Source organism: Lolium perenne, chromosome 3 (assembly GCF_019359855.2).
Source record: "Lolium perenne isolate Kyuss_39 chromosome 3, Kyuss_2.0, whole genome shotgun sequence".
Classification (NCBI taxonomy): domain Eukaryota; kingdom Viridiplantae; phylum Streptophyta; class Magnoliopsida; order Poales; family Poaceae; genus Lolium; species Lolium perenne.
Genome location: NC_067246.2, coordinates 134,815,550 through 134,837,027, shown reverse-complemented (window position 1 = coordinate 134,837,027; position 21,478 = coordinate 134,815,550). Strand labels below are relative to the sequence as shown.

The following is a 21,478-nucleotide window of genomic DNA, read 5'->3' as shown; positions in this document are numbered from 1 at the left end:
TGGCAAGTCCAAATATTTGCAGGGAATTAGAAGTAAAACATAATGCAAGTTTACCAATCATTTATTATTTCTTCAAATACAAACCACTCAAACCATCATCCATAAGAATGCAATTAAGAAAGAATTATTAGAGAGTTACAATTAAAAAGGTCCAAATATCATTAAGGACGGAAGAAAGGCTACACTGATCATCCAATCAGATGAATCATATCTCAGACCTCTATTTTTGCTATAAAATTGACCTCTATCTTCATATACAGTTAGGTGATCTATGATCTACCAATATTTATTCAGTGCTAAAACTTACATTAAAATGTTGAGGGTCATCAAACTCAAGACCATCTATCAGCACATCGTACTTGTATACCATATGAGACCGCAGGCAGTCAAGAACAGCCAGCACATCGTTTACTTGGTGGTTCTTTGATCTGTTCTCTGCTGTGAAACTATAAACCTTACTACCAATTTCTATCCAACTGCAACCGGTGTTCGTCTTTAGTCCTTTCTCCTTCATCATCTTCCTCACTCTGGCCACATCACTCCAGCAATCAATGCTGGCGTATAAATTTGCTAGCTGTATATGAGTTGCAGCACACCCTGGCTCCAGCTTAAGGCGGTGCTCTGCAGCATGGATGCCAATCGGAATGTTTCCATGCATCCTACAGGCAGCCAGCAGAGAACCCCATATGACTGCATTGGGGGACATGGACATTGCATGTATCAAATTCCATGCTTCATCAAGCAATCCTGCCCGGCCGAGGAGGTCTACCATACATGAGTAGTGATCTAGCTCTGGTTTTATTCCAAGTTGGATCATCGCCTTGAAACAGAGCCGGCCTTCTTCTACAAGGCATGCATGCCGGCACGATGACAGGATGCCAAGGAAAGAGATTACATCTGGCACTATGTGCTCCGCCTCCATATCTTTTAGCAAGCTTAGGCAACGCTCAGCAAGGCCATACTGTGAATATCCAAAGATCATGGAATTCCAAGAAACCAGGTCCTTGCAAGCAATCCTCTGAAATATGGATTGGGCCTCATCTATACTCCCACACTTTGCATACATTGATATGAGTGCATTCGAGACATGCACACACAAATCAAAACCCATTCTCAGTTCTAAACCATGAACACTTCTACCAAGTGCCAGAAGTGCGTGGTTAGTGCACACACTGAAGATAGTGGCAAATGTGATGTCATTAGGCCTGCATGCTGACTGCCTCATCAACTGAAATACCTGGAGGCATGGCTCGATCTGATTATCCTGGGCATAACCAGAAATGAGTGCTGTCCACGACACAGTATTTTTAACTGGCATGCTCTGAAAAATATGATAAGCATTCTCCAATTGACAACACCTGGCATATAAGCTGATCAGAGAGGTACCAGAAAAGACAGACAAGTCACAGCCAACTTTCATCAGTAGGGCATGGAGCTGAGCACCTCCCCTAATGGATTGCTTAACAGCACAAAAACTCACGGCAGATGTTAAAATAGACACATCCACACTTATTCCTTTTCTATGCAACTCCACAAGTAGCATAAACTTGTTTCCCTTTGAGTGTTTATTCATGAAAGGGCAAGCGGATATATCGTGGGAATCAATGGTATTGGGTAAAATTTGCACTGGATTACTGCTTGAGTTAACAAATTGTATTTTTCCATTCTTCATACCATGATTTTCTGATTGAACTCCCAAGATGTCATGCATACAGTCGCTGATAATGCGGTGATGGGACGGACCTTCCTCTTTGCCATCATATCCCTTCCCTGGCATGAGATGCAAAACTCTCAGTGCATCGCAGGTGTCGCGACCCCCTTGCTTTCTTGATCTCTTGCGTGGTAAGTGCGTGCCAAAATTTTCCATACATAGACGGACCACTGAAAATGATGGTAAATGGTTGCTGAAACGGTACCAGAGGAGATGGCTGTGTTTGTGCATGACTGAAGCTGTCCATGGGTAAACCCACCGGCAGACGGCAGAAGTCGTGTGAGGCCTGCCTTTGAAAATGCCTAGCAGCATGAACAGCTAAATCCACACCTGGGGATGGGAAACACATGTCTTGAGTTAGTTACATTTATCATGATGGAAGATTTACCCATTGGTCCCAGCTATATGCAAATTATATGCAGTCTGTGTGTGCATTACTGACCCTGCAGCGTCTCCTCCAGCATGTTTGCATACGACCATCAACTTCAGCGGATTCCGATTGCAGGCGAAGCTTGGATGTGAATGATTTAACTGTGCCCGCAGGCCGCAACAACAGAGAAGGCATAGTTTAGTAATGCTACTGTGAAAGACCATTTTGTATCTACTGTAATGATCAACAGGAAGCAGACTAACATTCAGTTTAGTAATGATCAACAGGAACCAGACTAACATTCAGACCTCTTGCCATTTCTTCTTTCAGAGAAGTAAAATACAGTGGATCCATTCGCTCAAACATACCAATTCGGCAACCGAAGTGAAGCCTGAATGAATCGCCCACGGCTCGCCCCGCCCCGCCGGACGCTGCGTCTGCGCCCAGCACTCCAGTCTCCTCCGAACGCCGAGGACCCGGGACGCCGCCGGTGAGGTAGGATTAGGTCTGCGCAGTGGAAGACTGCGTCGCGGTCTTCGGGTTGCGGATGACGGGGTGCCCGGACGCGTCGCGGTCGCCTGGTGTCCAGTGGCGGACGCAGGAAAGAATTGGAGGGGGGGGGGGGGGGGGGGGGGGCCCACCTTAAAAAAAATTGGCACACCTCAAAAAAAAAATTTGCGCCCCCCCAAAATGTGAAAAACCTTTGCATAGTGAAGTAATGAACAATATACAAGACAAATTCATTGTAAATATTGAAGTTCAATACATATATTAAATGTGCACGATTACAATACAAATAGTTCAAAACATGAAAAGAGTTTTACATGATAGAATATAGCATAAATAGAAAATTACATCATTTCTTTAATCTACAGTTTCTCATTGCCATGAAACTTTCAACAATGGCAGCGCACTGTAATACTCCCAAACTTTTAGGGGCAAAATTGGAAACGATAAAAATGGACGACGAACCCCTTTATAGATTTTAACTTACAGGTAGAGTGGTGGGTAATTTGTACCAACTTTCAGGGCAGTTTTCAATTGGACGAACGACCGGAAAAATCCTTTTGCTTTTATCATTATATAGGTATAGATAAGACTTAACATACACAGAACAAATACACATAATACAGAGAGTAGTTCATATGAAAACTTGAAAATAGAGGAAGAGATCAGTTCATATAACAGAGTATGTGCTCTAATGGCGTTCAGTGCGGCGGCCGGCGGTCAGCGTGGCACTGAGGCAGTGAGGGCAAACCTGCAGAGCAGTGGCGAGCGCCGGGCGGACAGCGCAGTCGAGGGCGGGCGGGGCCGGGGGGGAGGGGGGGCGGCGGGCGGCGGCGGTCGGGGCGTGGTGCCGAGTGTGACGCCGATGCGTGAGTCCTGGATGCTATCTCCAGTTCTCCACGACTCTTCCACGCATGGACTGCTTCCAGGATGGGCTAATCGGGCCTTTTCTCATTTTTTTCCCATGGGATATAGTTTTGGGCCAGCAGAATTTCTGGGTGGGCCACGGCCCCCGCCCCTGCTGCCTTGGGCTTCGTTGGTTGTTAAGTCTTGAATCAGGCCTACTGATTTCGTGGTATAGCTACTGGGCCTTGGCTACTGATTTAGCTCTTATCTTTATCTTTATCTTTACCACTAATAAAGGAAGTAAAGTTTCTCCCCTAAATTTTCGTCCGTTTTAGACTTGCCCCAAATTTTATGTCGTAATTACAAGGACTGCCACCACTCAGTAACAAAACGGCTCGTAGCATCCGTCCCGCATCGCGCACGCGTAGAGCTTTTTGGTCACGGTCATTGGTGGGCCAGCCATTTGGTGCGCTCGGTTAGTTTTGGTGGGCTTGTCTATTTGGTAAAAGAAATCCACATTCACAAAAACACTCAGGCAACCGATGAATTGTGTTGAATAGTCCCACATCGCTCCCTTGCAATGAGTATTATCGGTTTATATAGAATCGAATTTGTCTACAATATCAGCAAGGTGAATCAACAAGAAATAGCACCATTGATTGGGATTAGAAATATGTTGCCTGCATGAATTGAATTAACCGGTGCTGCCAGCACATATGAGAGGTTGTTTGGCAAAATAAAAAAGGAAAGGAAGGACCGAAGGAAGTCACGATGGCAATTTTATCCACGGATCCGGGTATCCACGGATATTCGACCAGTCGGGCACGGGTATGGAGGGTTGATTGTGTCCACGGATTTCATGGGGCGGATATCCGATAATTCATGGAGCGGGCACGGAGAGAGCTTTTGCTCCGTGGATATTCGATGGATATCCAACTAACATGTGGGACCCACATGTCAGTGACACATGCGATTTTACCTATGATTAGCTGCCTTTTTTAGGCCCTAATGATTTTATACTGTCATATAAATAATCATGGAACCGCCGGCCGCATTGACTGTGCCTCTTTTGTTGATTGCTCCGCCTCCTCGTTTATACGATTGCTTGCCATAATGGACTGATCGAGCCATCTCCTCCCTATCGCTAAATAGGAAATACCCTGGCCCCGGGCTCCCGCACGAAATCTCCTGCAAAATCCCGTCGCCCCGTCGGAAGCAGGCGGCGAGGGAAGGTGCAGCGCCGCGCCGCGCCAGTCCGTCGTCTCCGTCCCTGCCACCTCGATCAACCTTGGCGTCCGTTCCGCCCTTCTTCTCCGGTGGCTGCTGGTAAGACGCTGCTTGTCCCGTCCGTCTGTTCCGCCCCTTCTCTGCCTAATCCATCTCATATTGCTGCTGTTCCCTCTACCTACTAATCCACCTTCAATTTATTCCTCAATCCTCATAGGGCAGCCTCACGATTTTGATCAAATGCCGCCAGTCGTGAGAAACGGACGTGGGCGAGCGAGAGGAACGACAGTAGCCACCACAGGATCTGCAACATCAACAACCCGTCAAGGTACCCTTGTTCAAAATTATGTTGTGAGAAACGGATGATTGGCCTCATGATTATTAGATCGTGTCTTGGTTAGTCCCACACTTCATGTGTGTACACTAGGTCAGTTGTTATTTAGTAATCAGTGGTAGAGATTGTGTACTCGGGCAGAAATACTGCTTCGGGCAGAAATACTGCTTCGGGCAGAAATATGTTAGTTGCTTGTACTCTAGTTTAGTGTGTATCATTGCTTAGTGCGTATCATTGCCTGCTGAATATGAACCTAACATATTTCTGAATACAACACTCAAGCTTAGTGTGTATCATTGCCTGTACTCTATATATCGAGCCCCTCGTGGATGAATACAACACTGCTTCCTCCCTCTGCAATGATGTTGTATTTTTCTGTCTGTTTAATTTCGTCGCCTCATGATGTTATTTGTAACAGGGACATTTGCAGCGGATGACTCAACAACAACTCCGGGCAGCAACGCTTCACAAGCTGTAGAGAACTCAGCTGCCGATGCTCCTCTTGCAAATCCACAGTCCTCACAAGGTATTGTTGATGTTGAGGCGACAGTAGACCAAGCTGTTGTTAGTAGGGGGTCTAATAAGAGAAATCTTACATCTGATGTGTGGGAAGATTTCACAAAACAATTATTTAATGGGAAGAACAGAGCTATATGTAATTGGTGTCATCATAATCTTGCTGGAGAATCAAACTCCGGTACAACGCACTTACGGAACCACCCCACCGCAGCACATGTCCTGCTAGGAATGCACCAATGGGCCCTAAACAACAGAAATTGAAGTTGTCGAAAGATATTGATGGAAGTGTAAGTATAGAGAATACTAATTTCAATCAAGAAGTGGCTAGAAAAGAGCTTGCATTGATGATATGTGTGCATGAGTACCCTTTGTCAATTGTTGATCACTCCCGCTTCCGTAAGTTCTGCAATTGTTTGCAACCATTATTTAAGGTGGTGTCGAGAATACTATTAGGCAGGATATTATTAATATGCATCAAGTCAAAAGAGATAGCATGGTGAACTGTCAACATAATTATGGCTGCCATGCTACTGAAATATTGTCGAAATGCTGCCAAAATATTCAAGTTAGCTTATTATTGATGAAATGCACGTGAAATATTGCTGAAATGGTATTCAAATTTTATGGGCATGGATACCCATGGATATCCGGGTATCCACCGGATTTGGATTTGGGGCGATATCCATGCCCATGGATACTTTCGTGGACGGGGTAGAGCCAGGATGATGGTTTTGGCATGGATCTGATTTTTCTATATCCGTCCAAACCCGCTCCATTGCCATCCTTAGAAGGAAGGATTATTAGTCTCAGCAAATGTTGGATCGAACGACTGGATGGATGAAAGAGGCGAGCTCGGCCAAGAGCACGAAGTTGGGCGTGAGATACAAATTCAGACGAAGGCGGAGAAAGGAGAAGGGAAGCGGCGGTTGAGGTCGAGCAAGATCTTCTGCTGCCTCGGCGTCTCGCTGGTTCCCCGAGCAGGAGGAGACCAGACGTGCTGGTGGACGGGGTGTCGTGCGAGGAGGAAGTCTGGTGTCTGGGCATCGAGCCCTTCCGCAAGGAAGCCTTATCCTTCTCTCTCAACGACACACTGTGTTCAAGGCCTTGTACGTTTTTTTTTTTTTTTTTTGAGATGAAAGGGCTTGTACGTTAGTAGCACTTAAACGCACACCACAACACACATTTTTTTTTAAATAAAATCCCTCACCCCGTTTCAATGACATGTTGGACCTGCTTCTTGATCCTTGCACGGTTCCATCACATTATAGTAAGCTCAAAAATACTTGTGCACATTTTTTCTTCCTCATTTTACATAAGTATTACGAAATAGTTTTTTAAATAGAAAAATACAAAATTATCTTTAATATTTATCTTTAATATTTATTTAATAATCAATGAGCTAACGTTTCCGTAGTTCGTGTGTCATGCGCCTCCATCTGTGGTAGAGTTTTTGTTCTTCATGTGTTATGTTTCCTTCACTGTTCGTACCATTCATATAAGTAGCAGCTACTATCCTTCGTTGTCGTAGGATTCATACGAGTAGCAGAGTCCTGCAAGAACCCAACGTGGAATCCTTGGTTCGTTCTATAGGGTCTCGTTGGTCTCAAACCTGAGCGATCGAATGTGTACTTTAAATACCTACACGTTGAGGTCCTAAACCCCGATAAACTACGCCACCTAGCGAACCATCTTGATTCGCGCGAATGAGTACTGGCTAGGCATCGCCGGAACTAGGAGCGGTGACGCGGAGGCCACTGTCCATAGGACCGCACCCAAGGTGTCTCCCTGTTTCGCCCGCTCCTCGACACGACCTTTAAGATGTCGTCATTCCTCCTACGCGTTAAGGGCCAAGCTACCAGCCATGACATGTCGCCTTCGTGGTCGGGATTTAGTCGATATTGAAAGATTTGGGAGAGGATTCAGACATTCGGTGTAGTGGCAATTTGGAGGAGGACTCGATGTACCGCCTATCTAGAGGAGCATTGGCCGATGACGACAACCTCGATTCCCTTCTGTCGCATGACAAGATAGCTCTTCCGTGCGGAGGCCGAGCTTCTCAGGAATAGGGATGGCCGGACGGGGACACGAAACGTGACTTGCATCGCCTTCTGAGCAACCTCATAAGCGTTGGTGGCTATCAAACACCGCAGCCGACTAGCAATGTGGTCGGGAGCACGCCCCTAAATACTATGTCCTCTACTTTTTTGCCAACCCTAAATGGAGAACCTCTTATGAAATTTCTTAATGATTTCGATTCTCCTATATTGGAAGTGGAACTCCTATTGCAATTTAATTATACCATGTATGCAGTGTTCCAGTATATTATGTGATGCATTATGTGGATCATGGGACATACAGAAGGTTAGAAGGAACTTTATTGCACCAGATGCTGATGCTATTTTAAATATACCGTTGAGAGCTGGTGGCAATGATTCTTGGGCTTGGGCTTTGGAGAAGTCGGCTGTTTATTCTGTAAAATCTGCGTATCAATCTCTAGTGACTCATAACGAGCATGCTGCTCAAGAAGAAGGGACGATTACAGAATCCTCATCGAAACATATACAAATATGGAACCGACTGTGGAAGCTCAAAGTGGTGCCGAAGGTCAGGGTGTTTTGGTGGAGGGTTCTTCGGGGAATTCTTCCAGTCGAAAGTACTCTCAAATATAGACATGTTGTGCCTTTGGCGAGATGCAACGTCTGCTTAGATGCAGACGAAAACTTGATGCATGCGCTCATCAAATGCAGCCATGCACGAAAATTCTGGGTGGAGGCGATGATCTGGCTCGATGTTAAACTACCGGACCTGCACCCGAGCACATGGGAACGGGACATTTTATGTGACCCGATCATTTTAGACTCAGATAGGCCGAAGATCATTACAATCATGTGGGCGATCTGGACGTCAAGAAACAGTATTACACATGACAATGGCACTACTGATCCTGTACATTCTGTGAAGCGGATCAGAGATGATCTTGCGATCCTTGATCTGCCTAGTGGCCATACGAAAATAATGCCAGGTTTTGGGTGGAAACCACCCGATGATGGTTGGATCAAGGTGAACACTGATGCTGGTGTTGCCTTGGATGCCAGAAAATGCGGAGCGGGTGGAGTGGCAAGAACTGCGTCAGGCTTCGTTGGTGCCTGGAGTAAACCGCAGGAGGGCGTCACTGATCCTTTGGTGGCCGAGGCGCTCGCTCTCCGCGAGGGTGTCCTGTTTGCAAAACTGAGAGGGTTTGCACAGGTAGTAATGGAGGTGGATTGCTTGGAGGTTGTTGATCTATGGGTCACACGCCAAGGCTCGCGCTCGTTAATAGCGCCAATTCTTTTCGAGGTTGAAGAGCTTGCTAGAGATTTTACTTCTTTCTGTATTAAACATGTTAAGAGGCACTCTAACCATTCTGCCCACTTGTGTGCGAAGCTTGCATGCACACTTGGGGTCTCAGAATGTTGGATGTCGTCTCCCCCTAGTTTTCTTGTAACTAGTATCCAAGCGGACAGCGAGGGTGCTGTGTTGATGGAATAAAAGCTCACTAGATTTCCTGCAAAAAAAAATGTGTATATATATTATTTTTAAAAACAATCTTAGTTCTTGACAGTAATTGCGCCACCGTCAAGGAAGTTTATTTAATAGAAATCTAAGGATATTTAAAAATACATCTCCCATCGCAACGAGCATGAGCATATTTTCTATAATAATCCTCAAGGCAATGGCTCCAAGTCGTATCGCCGCACCTACCTTCAAACCGATGCCTTATGGACGTTTTAACCACATGATGGTCGTACCGACAAAATTATTTATGTGCCCTGCGATGTAGGTCTTCTCACTCTTCCGCTGCAACGCGCGGGTATTTTTGCTAGTATTAACTTATTTTCAAATCTATATCTATACCTACTAATAAAGGAATTAAGGTTTTTCCCCAAAATTTTCATCCGTTTTTTTATTTACCCATATTTTTTGGATGAAATTACAAGAACTGCCACCGCATATGTTGAAATCAGTTTGTCTCGTCCGTCGCTGGACGGAGCTCGCCTTGTGCCCCTGGTTGGCCCAGGTCCCTTTGCTCTTGGATTTTTCTCGCATCGCTATGGGCTTTTATTTCCTGGTTGGCCCGTGTATTGAACGGCAGAAATAAATGAAAGCATCGGGCGATCAAACATTAGGAATGACTAGGAAGCTATGGCGCGGCGGCACGCCGCACGTAGAATGGCTAATGGGCACAACATAAGGTATCCCTGTGTTGGCAAGTAGGATCGTTTAAAAGTTACTTGCATACATGAGGGAAAGCGTCGGTTAACAATAGAAACATCTCTCCAAAGCCCATCAAGCCAGGTTGTTGGACATGAAAGAAACCACAACGGATTTACTAAATGAAAAATATGGACATACATGGGGTGATGGAAACTTAAAGAAGCTAATGCCAGGATAACCATCTTCGATACTTTGTGGCTTGGAGATATGAATGCTCGCGTCATCGTGATGCTTTGTGGCTTTGGAAATGTGAATGCTTGCCATCATCGTCATCGTCCACGTTGGAGGAGTCGAGGACCATGATTTCTTTGCTCTCTTTGTTTGCTGAAGGCCCATCTTCATCGCTGTCGCCAGGGAAGTCTGATTCAATACTGCACAAAAACAGAGAAATCGTGAGATCAATTGGCTGACGTTTTCTTTCTCGTGCATCTTCAATACAATCACCTATAATCTTGTTCAGATGAAAATAGAAAAATCTAAAATGGAATGCAAGGATGGAATATAATAAAGTCCTGCACAACAAAGTACAAAGATATGCAAAGGCCAGTTAAACTGGAAATATGCATGATGTTATAATGCAACTATATAACAAATAAGTAAATATGTAGTCTGCGCAATGGAAATGTATGCACTAACATGAAGTTGCATAAAGCTGCAATATGCTACAGGTGACTTAAAAGGTCATGAACTAATGTAGCAGATTTTCGTATTTTTCATCCATGATAATTCTGTAGCTCGACTCCAAAACGGGAAGTTAAATATTTGTCCAACGGTCCAAACTTCACAAATATCCTCAAAATTTATTTCATAGTTGCAGCAGTCCACATAAAAAACCTGTGCTTGTCTACCATCGTCAACCATCATTAAATTTTAATCTGTACCTAAAGAAGTATGTTTCCCCAATTTCATGGCATGCAAATAACTTGAAATTTCCAAGGCAGTGTATTCTCGTGATTTAAAAATAAGAAACTTCACAGCTTGGACTGGACATAGAAGAGATATATGAGATCTCTAACAGGTGACCTTTGCTAATTTATCTTGCAATATGTTCCAATGCATAATATGGGGAGAACATTTCTTCAGCAATGACGGGTGTCCACATAAGTAAGGGCGTATTTTTTAGAGTGATGATCAGTCATAGCTCAACAATTATGCTCTTCAGATGAATTGGATTTTCTGCCACATAAAACCTGTAAGCAGGCACATCCATTGACCAAGGACCCCGTCATTTCCGCAGAGGTCCAAAGCTCATAGCGCCTCCCCTGGTAATGATAAGAAACAACTGTTTTTCATCAGTGCATTAGTGAATAGTCATAACCTTAAACATACGTAGCTTTCTTGTGAGATGTTCAATCACTGTATCAACTGGAACTATTTGGAAGTCAAAGAGTGGTTCTACTACATTTGTATAGTGAAGGCATGCATAGGGACACAAATTTTGCTGAGAATCATACCTAAAGATTTCCTTAATCTGCAGAAAGCGCCGACCCATCGCCCATCTTTAATCTACATATCTAGACAATGTCTCGTAGGAAAACAGAATTCAGCAACTAAGAACTCTCATATTTTACGGGAAAATTTAACATCAAATTAACTAAGTAAGCATCTGATTGTAGATGGCAAACTGATCATGTTTCAGTTTTTCATGAAGGATCTTAAAACATTTATGCCATACTGTTGCTTTTCAAAAATTGATCTATTTAATAGTTCTACAGTACGAATGGACTCTGAATATTCAGTTTCTACACTTTTAGCCCAGAACTCATGAAGCATGCTCACATATATTGACAAAGATTGAATTGTTGAATTCGTGATTCTTTCAAGCATTATGTAGGCGGCTAAAAAAAATACCCAGAGATCATTCCCTCATAAACAAAAAAAAAGTTAACATCAAACGATGGCAAATTTGACGTGTTCTTGCAATGTGCAGTTAGAGATCACATAGGCATTAGCAGCATTGGATAGGGGGTAAGGGAACCAGTATTTTCCGTGGCGGTATCTTCTTCTTTAACCTTAGTTGTTGTTGCTCTGCTGGAGACTTGCTCTCACGAAGACTCTGCAAATTCCTACAGCAAACGACAACTGAAATCAGCCTGTCGTCGCATCAATGAAGTTCAACAGTAAAAGCTTTGACGGAAACAAAGTATCATCCCATCCATGAAGTCAGCCCTTTCAGTTGCTGCAGGGACAGGAACAAATCAAAATTTAATCTCGCAAACACAAAAACACGAAAAAGAGAGAGAGAGGAGGAACGCACCATGGCATCATCGTGGGCGATGTGCGCGTCTAAGCTGTCGAACTATGATCCCTTACTCCTCCTTAACCCTATTGTCACCGGCATGGACGGGGAAGGCAGACGGCATGGATGAGGCGACGGTGACGCTGGCAAGGAGATTCGCCCGGCGGCTTCGGGCATGGCGACGCCGTTGCAGATCTCAAGTTCCTCGTCGGCGTCGTCGCGCTCAAGATCCTACTCACCCATGTCGAGTTCATCTTCCGCGACCAGCTCCTTGTGGCCGGGAGCTGCTTGCGCTTGCCGCTCGGCCCCCCCTTTGCTGCCGCCTCCTAGGTCTGGTTCTTCGTGCACCTCCTCGAGGTCCTCCACTCCTCCTCTTTCTGATGTATGCCTCCAACGACGCTACCCAACCGCGCTACCTAACCCCAACTCGTCTGCTCGCTGCCTCCAATTTTTTCCGCTATACACGAGCCCCTTCCCCCCTTCCTGCTCACCACAGGCCAACACCTTCATCTGGGAAGCCATTCGGCTCGCCGAGGAGGATCACATCATGCCGGCGCGAGATGGGAGAGCGCTCCGACGCCTGGCTGACGGGATGGAACTGGTGTTGGTTAGTGGAAGCAGTGATGGGACGGGAATTGGAAATAGTCTCGCGCTTGTGAGGGGAAACGTGAATAAGGCTGAGTCTTTGGAAGAAGCCAGTCAAAGCGGTGAGAAAATACGGCAGTCTTCTTGAAAGGTACTAAATTATGAACGTGTCACATTAACTGCAGCGACCTACTCTCACCGGATGCCATCGCAAGAAAAAGGCATAGGATCCGGTAACCGGTAGCCTCTTCGTAAAACAAAAAAGACAAAAAGGATCTGATCAACCGAATGAAAGAGGAAAAAAAATTAAGGTCCACGCGTTGCAAGATGACTGGAGTAGCCATAGGATAAATAGTCAATCTACAGTACCAGAATCAATTAGGATGCACTAAACAGTTTAGCTTTTATATAGGGTATAATTAGTCCCAGCTCGCTGAGTTACGGATAGTCTTGCCTGCTTATATACGTCAGCTTCCTACGAATTAACAAGTAGCCAAGATAAAACAGAAGCATCACATGATCAGGAAGGAATTGGCTAGCGTGTCTGAGGTGGACGGGGCTTGCCTGCTCCCGCTCTCTGCTCCCATCCGTGTTCCCCGATGTATCGGATGGCTCCCGCCAGTTCTCATCCCCAGCCAGTTTTTTCTTCACGGAATACATTTGGCAAATACAAACAAATTGACGATCAAATTCATCAAACATTGCATCAATCGGTGATCTAGAGGATGGCGCGCATGAATCAACAATCAACGACTTGGAGGCTAGCGCATGAATCAACAATCAACGAGCTCCACTTTCTTCAAGATGTTGTGCCATGTCCCATGTCTTGCGTCGGTCGCGGTAGGTGTACGATCTCAGTTGATGGAAGTATTTCTGGAGCGTTTCGTATTACTTAGCTCGTATTTGCAGATTTATTTTCGTGAAGAAGGAACATACGATGAGAAACCAACGTGAGCCGTGGGATGCGCGGGGAGCACCGATGGAAGCAAAGGGCGGGAGCAGGCAAGCCCCGTCCGTCTGAGGTTGCCGTAGGGATCATGGGAGATTTGAAAGGAGAAAATAAGAAAGTTAAACAGAAGGGAATAGACTTGAATGGATTTTGTGGGCTCTGCATGTTTGGCCGCATCGACGCGTGTGTCGCCTAAATAAAAGTTGAAAGGAAGGGAAGGGATTAAATGGAAAGGATTGTTGCCCAAATATAAGTATACGTAGAGCATAATTCAAGGAAGGTGTCACGTTGTGTGCTCTCTCCAGGTGTTAAAAGTAAATTTATGGTTATCATATTATTTTTTCACAACTTTCAAGTTTAACTCAAGATGATGAGTGCCATCAAAGAAAAGCAAATTATCAGCCCAGTATTTTAATCATTTTTATTTTAGAGATCTATTGAAAGTAGATTGTTTATCGGAAGAGGCAGATTCTTTAGAGATCTATTCAAATTGTATATAAACAGTCAAATTAGCGGTTTTTATTGGACTTGCTCTAATGAGAGAAGTTCTAGATCATGTTACGTGGGAGGAGTGAATCAGGAGAGAGAGAACTGATGCTAGGGTTATGTAAAACAGGTTTTGTAAAATATTAAAACTTTATTATTTTAGTTTTATAATAAAACATGAAATGGATGAGGGCATTATAAATATAAGAACACAAAATATACCAGCTACTCGCTTCCAGCAGAAGAACAAGGGACGACAAGGACTTGTAGGAGTAGTAAGACCATGACCCCAAAACCGGAAATGTGCAGCTGCACCGAGGTGCTGCTGATCCCGGTTCAGTGTAGCGCGGCAAAATCGTATTTCCCGACCACTGGAAATTTATATAAAAATTTCCGCATGTAAAGTACACACGTACATGTACGTGGCAATTTTTTTACGGAAATTCAAAAGTATGCAACCTAGGAAAAAATGACAAGCTTACAATGAATAGTCTGAAAGAATCCCGTAAGTTTTCGAAAGGCCTGTAACTTAGTGCGTGAATATCATGCAACTTACGAAAACTATAAGTATAATCAAATTCGGAACTGTTTCAATCAGCTTCACTACTATTCATGTTCTGAAAATGCGCCTTACCCCAAAACCATACCATAATCAACTAATGTACAAATTGCATATGAACATTTACTTATTTTCAGCAGTTTCTATAGTCCAACTTAATTAAACTAAATGTAACGTTGACTACATGGTTAACACTTTTTGCTCTTCCGCTGCAACGCGCGGGCATTGTCCTAGTCTATACCTAATAATAAAGCAAAAAGAGTTCCGTTGTCCATTTTTTTATACCCCTGGAGTTGATGGAAATTACTCCCCATGCCACCGGCAAGTGGAAAAACGGTTCAGAGTATTATCTTTTTACCATCCCATCCGAGCCTGCACGAGAAATTGAGATCCCCTTTCATGCCCCCGCCGCCTGCCTCGCCCCTCCCCGTGGTTACCCATCGCGTCGATAGCGTAGCGCGGGAGTCGGAACTCCATCTGCTGGTACGCCCCCGGCACCAGGCCGGCCTCCTCCGCTGCAGCATACACACTCTTCTGTAGGACCAGACGCTCGGTTGTCCGCACCTTGTACTCCTCTCGCGGTTGCCTCTCCCGGTAGATCTGGTGGCAGGGTTCACGACGCCGGCGGGATGTTACCAGCACAGATCGACTAACATACCAATGACCTACCACCGCCTCGCTCAACGTTGCTCACTCTCAGCAGACCATGGTGAGGATTTGGGATTTGGGATTTCAGAGACGTTCTAGAGCTCAAATCTAATGTGCTGTCGATGGATCTGAGGCTCACCCTGTTGCCGCTCGACCAGTTTGATGGATCGCGGCCGATTCTGCTCATGAACGGCTCGCGGTGCTCTGATCACACCTTCTCGACGCCGCTGCGGAGGCGGATACCTTGCAGCTGTCCTGGAGAGGTCGCTGGTGTCCGCCACGCCCCGGGCGACCCACGCAGTGTGCTCTCCGTGGATCTCTTTGTTGCCCAGCTCACCCTGCGTTCTTTATACTCTGTTCAGCAGATATTTTTGTATTGGCCCCCGGGCGAAGGCAGGCTATCTTTCGTTCTTTCCTGACGACTCGACTTCGGCTCAAGTCCATGCTTCCCAAGCTTTCTTCCGCCTCTTCCACTAGACCTCGGCTTTCAAAGAGCTTGATCTTCGACCCAAGACAATGGAAGGGAGCTAAAACCTTCTTCCTTTTTTAAATTCGTTTATGTGGAACGATAGCTCAAAACAGCATTCCATATAAACGTAAGACACTTTTAGAACAGCAGAACTCCTGATCGATCGATGGCAGGAACTGACTGCGCACCCATCGCTGCCACTCCTTGGGTCAATCTCACTCTCCGCAGAAACGGAATAGAAGAGAGCAGGTAAGATATTGATAGATCGAGTTAATTGATTTCTGTGAAACTTCCAGGCGGCGGACATCACCACACAGGCGATGCTGCCCATGCTCTGCCTATCAATTTGAAGAAAAAAGAGTACGAAAGAATAGTGATGTGAGAATAAGAAAAATATGGTGGAAAATTTACCTGCCTAAGCATGTGGTTAGCTAATAATCTAAACACGCCACACCAATTTAATCAGAAAAATGCAAAGATGATTAAATTTGTCCTTACGATTAATTAGTACTCTAATCTATTATGTGAATTTTCGCCCCATGTTATTTTTGAAAATTCTATGCTACTACCGAAGTGACCATTTTAAACAAAACTTGCGACTCAAGTTTCTCTACTAAAACCGTTTTGCTGACATTTCCAAAACCCCGTCCGTACCAATTGTGCCGATAAGGACGATGTTCGAGGCATAGTAAAACGCATCAACACACAGTGATTGGGTGAAACTGTTCGCCATCAAGAGGCAAGGTGAAAGGTTCCGCCATCACGTGGCAATGATAGAATGACCCTCATAGCCATACCGTGACCAATTTCGCAGAGAAACATTCAAGAAAAATGCGACAACTAAGCAAATATCGGTTAAATTTCAAATCTAATGATGGTGGCTGGCGAGCAACAAGCTATGGGCTCATCTTGGATGAAGAGGTCAACTTTGTAAAATCGAGGGTGTAGGTAGGCATTGATGTGAACGATGAGATGGGCGAAGTGGCCAACACCATCGATGTGAGGGTCACATTGTCACATTGGAAAGGGTGCTCCGAGACGAGAGGAAGAACCTACTCACGTGTAAGATCAAGAATGATATGCCTATGGCCATGGAGGAGTATCAAGTGTAAATCATATTCGGAGAGAAGGGATCCAGTAAGACCATGTAGATACCAAGCACCTTCAACCCTCTCAGATAGCCAACGAAGGGGAACAATATCACATGCTCTTAACAGCAGGACACCACCCGTCAAGAAAGACTTGCATCATTTTTTACGGTATTAAATTCTTGACCGATAAAAAATTATTAAGTAAAAGTAGACTCGTAGAAACGTACGGGCAAATTTCCTAGTCTCTTATAAAGTAAAACCTCACTAAAATATCTTTTAATTTGTCTATCTCAACATGCAAGCTATCCACATCATCCATTCTATTAGCCATTCAATTGTCCATGTCATCCCCACTAACATTTATTAATACTCTACATGCAAGCCATATTATCTATTTTTAAGCCCTCCAATTATCCACATCATCAACTTTTAGCCGCCAACTACATAACCATTTCAAGTTAATTTTTTAGTTAGCCTCTTGACTATTTACGTCAATTGAATCCTGCATGTTCCTACAAATAACATCTTATTCCAATCAACCTATATCCTTTTTTTTACAAAATTGAGTTATCAGAGAAATTTCCGCTGCAACGTGCGGGGTATCCTTCTAGTTTATCACAAAAGCTTATGCCATCCCCATAGCGACGATTGCCCATATAACTATCGATCTAGCCAAATGGCTTTCATCAAAGGCAGGTGCTTGTATGAGAGAGTGCTTGCCCTGAACTCCAGGTCAAAAAGCTTGGGGGCTTGCTTCTTAAATTGGACTTTGAGAAGGCCTATGACCGGGTGAACCGGGACTTTCTCCAAGAAGTCCTTATGGGGAAGGGCTTCTCGGATATGATGGTCTACTGTTTGATGCAGTTGGTCAGGGGTGGGTAGACTGCGATCAATGTGAACGAGGAGAGATTGGTCCCTTCTTCCGTAACGCTCGTGGAGTTAGATAGAGCGAAACCCCTATCCCCTATCCTCTTCGACTTTATGGTTGATGCTTTGGCGGCTATGCTCTCTCAGGCTAGCGCGGCGGGACATATCCATGGGGTGGTCCCGCACCTAATTCTAGGGGGAGTGACTCACCTTCAGTACGCGGATGATATTATGATCCTTAGGGAGCCGACCGATCTGGGGACCGCAAATCTCAAATTCCTCCTACTCTGCTTTGAAAACATATCAGGGTTGAAGATTAACTTTGACAATAGTGAGGTGATGGCAACGGGGGACGGACTGGGAGAAATTTAGGTTGGCAAATTAGCTCAAGTGCAAACTGGGCAAATTTCCCATGAAATATTTTGGCCTCCCGGTAAGCGACGCACCTCTCTGGGTGGATGACTGGGGCTTCCTCCCTGACAAGGTGGGTCATAGGGTTGACCCGTGCCATGGTATTTTCCACGCCTCGGTAGGCATGCTGGGGCTGACCAACCAGCCTACCTATGTTTGCCATGGGTATCTACCTGCTGCACGACCCTGTGCACAATGCAATGGATAATCATATGTGCCGCTTCTTTTGGGAAGTAGTGGGGGACAGGCGAAAGTATCATATGGTTGACTGTTCAATTATGTTCAAGCCTAAGGCATTTGGGTGTCTAGGAATCCTCAATACTAAGCTGATGAACATTGCTCTGATGCTTAAGTGGATTTGGAAACTTCACTAGGGCAGTAGAGGTCTGTGGGCTGACCTTCTTAACGCGAAATATCTACGGGGTAGGAACCTCTTTTTGCGTGCACTACCCACCAAGGGCTCCCAAATTTGGAATGCTTTACAAAAAATCAAATGGCACTTCAAGTTGGGAGAAGCATAGGGTTTACAATGGGCTGCGAACCTATTTCTAGCTTGATTGGTGGAATGGGTCAGGTCCCCTGATGGCTAGGTTCCCCCATCTTTTTAGTTGTGCGGCCGGCCTTTCATTACGGTCCATGCTGCTAGAGTGAAACGGTGGAATGGGACAACCTGTGTTGGGAGGTGCAGGCACTCCCAACGTTCAACCTCCAGGATGAAATCTTGTGGTCTCTTGACCCATCTGGGGTCTTCTCCTCCCGGTCTATCTACCTTGGTCTGGGGGCCACAGTTACCCACTTCAAGGAAGTGTGGCGGAAAGGGTAGGACCTATGATCAAAGTCTTCCTCTGGCAGCTCATTCGGAGTAGACTTTTGTCCAGTTATCAGGTGGCGAAACGCCATGGCCCATCCAACAGGCTGTGTAGTCTCTGTGGGAAGTCAGAAGACTGCAACCACACCTTCTTTGCCTGTGACATGCAAGATTCATGTGGGCGGGAGTTAGGGAGCTCCTTGGCACTAGCTGGAACCCAACAGGGGACGGGGAGTTAATCGCGCTAGCCCAAAGCTTAGCAGGCACCCTTCGTAGGATCGCGTGGTTTACGTTTGCGGCCCAATGCTGGGCATTGTGAAATATACGTAACAAACTCACTATTGAAGGAAAGTCGATTGGTCACTCTGCTAATGCTATATTTCAAATGTCATTACACATGCAGTGTTGGCTGTTGGTTAGATCGAGGGAGATGACGCTTTTGGACGTGGTGCTCCGCAAGGTTAGGAGACTACACGCGAGGACTAGAGCCTAAGCTTCATATCTCACTTCTATTTGCTCCGCTTCAGGCCTCGTTCGGTTGCTCCCAGCCCGACCGGTATTGGGCCAAAATCCGCGTGGTTACACAGGTGTTGGGCCCCCGGGGGTTAAACACCAGCCCACGTCTAAGACGCGTTCGGTTAAACCGCGCCGGTTTTCTACGCCATCGGGTTTTGCCCCAAACCTCTCTGTTCGACCGATTTTTAGAAACACGAGGGTCGACCCGTGGATTTCATCCCGAGCGACGCGAGCGATACGAGCTTCCTCCTTCTCATCTCTCGCGACAGCGGTGGCGGCGGCGGCTGATACGTCCAATTTGCATCACTATTTTATATCATAATTTGCTGCTATTCGTTGATATATTTGTTGTCGTCAGAAACCCACCGGTGGGCAGCGACGGGCAACACCGTAGAGCCGGGAACAACCTAGAGCTGCGGCTGGCTGAGGTCCCTCCGAGCGACGGCCCGCAAAGCCTTCTGGTCACACGTCCGATGCTGATGCAAGGGCGTGCCACCTGACCTTTACCTGGTCAGGAAGGTGATGGAGATGCCTCGCTTAGTTTCCTGCATGGCATACACATAAACATTAAATACGAGCCTCGATCGGCTCTCAGGTTGTCCTGTGAATCGGCTCAAGGAGCCGATCCACCCATGATTCGTACGGGGTGCACGAATATATGGTGGTCCTGCTTGATCAAGATAAAGCTAATGAGATCTACGACGATTTAGGGTTTTCACCGCATAATCAGATCATCCTACTCCAGGTTGGGCCTCGCGGCCACGCACGGTGATCATAAGCCGATCCTAAACAAGGCCTAAAAACCAACACGAAGTTGATCCCCGGAACATCCTGTTTAGGACTAGCGAACGACACCCTACGCGCCGCTGGATCCTCCCCCCCTTTGTAAGGCCTAACTATTGCAGATATTAAACTAATCCTTGTAGAACAAGGAGCAATCGTAACGGATCAGATCTACTAAATAACGATCAAGCGGGGTGCCGCCCCCACACCTAAGATAGGTGTGAGGGCGGCTAGACATGCAAGGGTTGCACTACGATAGCATGTTACGCGAAGAACTATGCTAACCCTAACACATCTATGATAACTACGTTGCTCGCCATCAACAAGGCTTCAGTACGAGCAACGCATGAACAACGTGGAGCTTGTGCTGCCTAGATCGCAAGATGCGATCTAGGCAGCATGTCGCTTACCGGTAGAAACCCTCGAGACGAAGGAGTTGGCGATGCGCCGAGATTGATTTGTTTGGTTGAACGTTGGTTGTTGTTTATTCCATAAACCCTAGATACATATTTATAGTCCAGGGGACTTTCTAACGTGGGAATAATCCCCACCGTGCACGATACAAACTCTAACTTTTAATCTAAGATACAATCTACCATAATTAAAGATACACGGGCAATCCAGCCCAAACTCTTCGTGCAAGGCCGCTTCAGAGATCTTCTACGTGTAATCTTCCAAGCCCATCTCTCTTATGGCCCACCTCCTGATTTGGCCAAAATCTGGTGATAACACATGCCCCCCTGGTTTTGGCAATAATAATTTCAAAACCACTCTGTTTTTCCTTCGAAGGGTCATGTCGTGGCAGAGCAGACCTGTCGCAGTATTCTCATCATGATGCCTTGTCTTTCTAGTTTCTCTGCGAGATTCGATAGCTTTGGCATCACCTCCTCGGAAACTGCAATGGCATTAATTCCCACCAGGCTTCTCATTATTTAACCGTGCCGACTGATTAACCCTCTTCATCCCCTTTCTCTGTTCCGGCCATCGGCACCAAAAAACCCTCTTCTCCCTCAGCCATGTCGTCTTCTTCCTCGTCTTCCGTCTCTCTCCAATCCTCTTCCTCAAGCGAGTTGGTCCCAGAGCACGACAAGATGGAGGCGTACAACCGCCGGGCTCCCAAACATTGGGACAAGCAGGAGTGGGACTTCGACTTCGTGCCGGAGGGTGAGGACCTCGTCTGGTCAGATGGGGCCATGCCCCTAACAGACGGGGAAGATGACCTCCGGTACCTGGTTGACGGAGCACTGGAGGCGGAGAGCGGCGACGACGACCCTCCCTTTTGGGGTAAATTCACATCTG

General features: G+C 45.8%; 2 protein-coding genes and 1 long non-coding RNA gene across 4 annotated transcripts; 1 reads left to right on the top strand and 2 right to left on the bottom strand.

Moving 5' to 3' along the window:
• Positions 1–33: 33 nt before the first annotated feature.
• Positions 34–2,696, bottom strand: LOC127342503 (pentatricopeptide repeat-containing protein At2g37320). Of its 2 annotated transcripts, XM_051368457.2 has the most exons (3): positions 2,450–2,696; positions 2,154–2,242; positions 34–2,041 (listed from the first exon to the last, which is right to left on the bottom strand). In XM_051368457.2, the coding sequence occupies exon 3, from the start codon at positions 2,021–2,023 to the stop codon at positions 287–289; it is 1,737 nt and encodes a 578-aa protein (XP_051224417.1). In that variant the 5' UTR covers positions 2,024–2,041; positions 2,154–2,242; positions 2,450–2,696; the 3' UTR covers positions 34–286. The 2 variants fall into 2 exon arrangements, with proteins under 2 accessions (XP_051224417.1, XP_051224420.1); XM_051368460.2 differs by lacking the exons at positions 2,154–2,242; positions 2,450–2,696 and having other exon boundaries at positions 34–1,770; positions 1,917–2,042.
• Positions 2,697–8,289: 5,593 nt separating this feature from the next.
• Positions 8,290–9,042, top strand: LOC139838003 (uncharacterized). The gene has a single exon (XM_071827353.1). It carries the CDS (start codon positions 8,290–8,292, stop codon positions 9,040–9,042), a length of 753 nt encoding a protein of 250 aa, XP_071683454.1.
• A 1,850-nt stretch (positions 9,043–10,892) lies between these two features.
• LOC127342501 (uncharacterized) lies at positions 10,893–12,280 on the bottom strand. The gene is made up of 3 exons (XR_007876712.2): positions 12,026–12,280; positions 11,223–11,947; positions 10,893–11,030 (listed from the first exon to the last, which is right to left on the bottom strand). It is a non-coding gene; the product is annotated as an uncharacterized lncRNA (long non-coding RNA).
• Between the last annotated feature and the right edge of the window lie 9,198 nt (positions 12,281–21,478).